A 2170-nucleotide genomic window follows, 5' to 3' on the forward strand; every position below is an offset into this window, starting at 1 on the left:
TTGGTAAAACAGTTGAGAAATGTTTGTCGGAATGGAACTTAAAAAACATATTGACAGTCACGGTAGATAATGCTAGCTCTAATGATGTTGCCGTTGATTATTTGAGAAGAAAATTTAACAATTCTGAATGTGATGTCATGGAAGGGAAATATTTACACATGAGGTGTCTTTGCTCACATTCTTAATTTGGTGGTTAAAGATGGTTTGGATGATCTATCTATGGCTATTGTTAAGGTTCGTACCCTTTGTAAGTATGTGAGGGCTTCACCTGCTAGGATGGAAAAGTTCAAAGCTTGTATCTTGCAAGAGAAATTAGAGAGTAAAAAGCTTGTATGTTTGGATGTTGAAACTAGATGGAACTCTACTTACTTGATGCTTGAGATTGCGGTAAACTTTAAAAAGGCTTTTGGGTGTTTGATTGTAAATGATTCCAATCTTCAAAAAGAAATGAAAAAGGTTGGTGGCAATATTACAAGTGAAGAGTGGAAACAAGTGTCTCACATTCTGCCTTTCTTGAAAATTTTTTATGATGCTACATTGAAAATGTCTGCTTCTCTTTATGTTACTAGTAACTCATATGTGGAAGTGATATTTGGGGTTGGTGAGGTTCTTTCCCAACATCTTCTTCATCAGGATGCTGGTGTTAGGAAAATGGCTGCCCAAATGAAGGTTAAGTATGACAAGTATTGGGGTAAGATTGAAAATCTCAATTTACTTTTGTTTGTCTCTCTTATTCTTGATCCAAGATGGAAGATGAGTTGTGTGGAGTGGATGGTGAAAAAAGCATTTGGTAATGAGAAAGGGGGTCTCTTGGCCTTGAACATAAAATATTTCTTTCAAACTTTCTTTGAGTTTTATGCCTCTTCTATTCCTCAAACTTCATCTAGTGCTTGTAGTTCCTCTACCACAACTCATATTTCGCCCCAGGCTAATAAGGAAGATGACATGTTTAATTTTGGAGCTCTTTTGGGGGATAACTTTGAATTGGAAATGGGTGATGGAGAAAAGGAGGTAAAGAAGGAGTGGGAGAAATATTTGGCAGATGATAGGGAAAGTAGGCGAACTCCTCTTGATATTTTGCAATGGTGGAAGGATAACCGAAAGCGATACCCCATACTTGCTAAAATGGCCAAAGATGTGCTAGCCATTCCGGTTTCTCTTGTTGCTTCGGAGTCCGCTTTTAGCACGGGGGCGGGTTCTTGATTCATTTCGCACTTGTTTGACACCTAGAATGGTAGAAGCTCTTGTATGTTCTCAAGATTGGCTTCGGACTTCTTCTTCCCCTATGATTATTGAAGAGAGCTTGCTTGAAATGGAGAAATTAGAAGAAGGTGATTATCTTTATAATACTTATTAAGGTTATTTGTTTTGTTTATAAAAATGTCTTGTGCTAACTCTCGCTAACTTAGTAATTTGCTTGTGTTTATATGACATCAATTCTAACTTTTTTGTTCGTTTTCCTTTGAATATTTTAGATATGAAAGATTTGGTGTTGCAACAACCCCTCATGGTTATTGATGAGACGGATGGATGAGATCGTGCTTGAAGGATACAAGTTTTTATTTTGCTTGAGATTTTATTATGGACATGTAATTTAAGCACTTGAATTGTAATTTGTGAACTTTTGGGCTCTTGAATTGTAGTTTTTGAACATTATTTAGATGTATGTGACTCTTTGGATTTTATTAACATTTCCCAGATTCTGGTTTTGTTTAACCAGTGTCTTCAAAAATCAAAACTCCAAAATAGCAGCAAAGTTAAAGGATGGAATTAGAACCGGGTTAGAAAACAGGTGCGGTTAACCGGTTTTAGGATGCGGTTTGTAAAATCCAGAAAAACCGGTTACCCGGATTAAATGAGGTGCGGGTGAGGTTTAAGAAATTTAAGGTTTTTTAAAACGGGGACCGAACCGGTTTGCAAAACCGGGCCGGGTACCCGGTTTTGCTCAACCCTAATCCTGCTCATTCAATATCTTAAAGATGTCATTAATGCAAATTTATTATATATTTAAATTTAAATATGTTAAAAAATCTGTCTATCTTTATACCATGCTCATTGAATAAGATTACATTTGTGCAAAAAAAAAAAAAAAGGCAAAATTCACGGTGTACCCTTGAACATTGCCACTTTTCACATGGTACCCAATATTTGAAGTTTGTGTACATTATAC

General features: G+C 36.1%; 1 protein-coding gene and 1 long non-coding RNA gene across 2 annotated transcripts; both read left to right on the forward strand.

The window, feature by feature from the left end:
* Positions 1 to 219: 219 nt before the first annotated feature.
* On the forward strand, positions 220 to 1184 carry LOC141617251 (zinc finger BED domain-containing protein RICESLEEPER 2-like). The gene is made up of 2 exons (XM_074434436.1): positions 220 to 1054; positions 1174 to 1184. Exons 1-2 carry the CDS (start codon positions 220 to 222, stop codon positions 1182 to 1184), a joined length of 846 nt encoding a protein of 281 aa, XP_074290537.1.
* A 14-nt stretch (positions 1185 to 1198) lies between these two features.
* On the forward strand, positions 1199 to 1700 carry LOC141621363 (uncharacterized). Its single transcript, XR_012532260.1, has 2 exons — positions 1199 to 1331; positions 1476 to 1700. It is a non-coding gene; the product is annotated as an uncharacterized LOC141621363 (long non-coding RNA).
* The last annotated feature ends 470 nt before the right edge of the window (positions 1701 to 2170 follow it).

Source organism: Silene latifolia, chromosome X, assembly GCF_048544455.1.
Source record: "Silene latifolia isolate original U9 population chromosome X, ASM4854445v1, whole genome shotgun sequence".
In the NCBI taxonomy this organism is placed as follows: Eukaryota; Viridiplantae; Streptophyta; class Magnoliopsida; order Caryophyllales; family Caryophyllaceae; genus Silene; species Silene latifolia.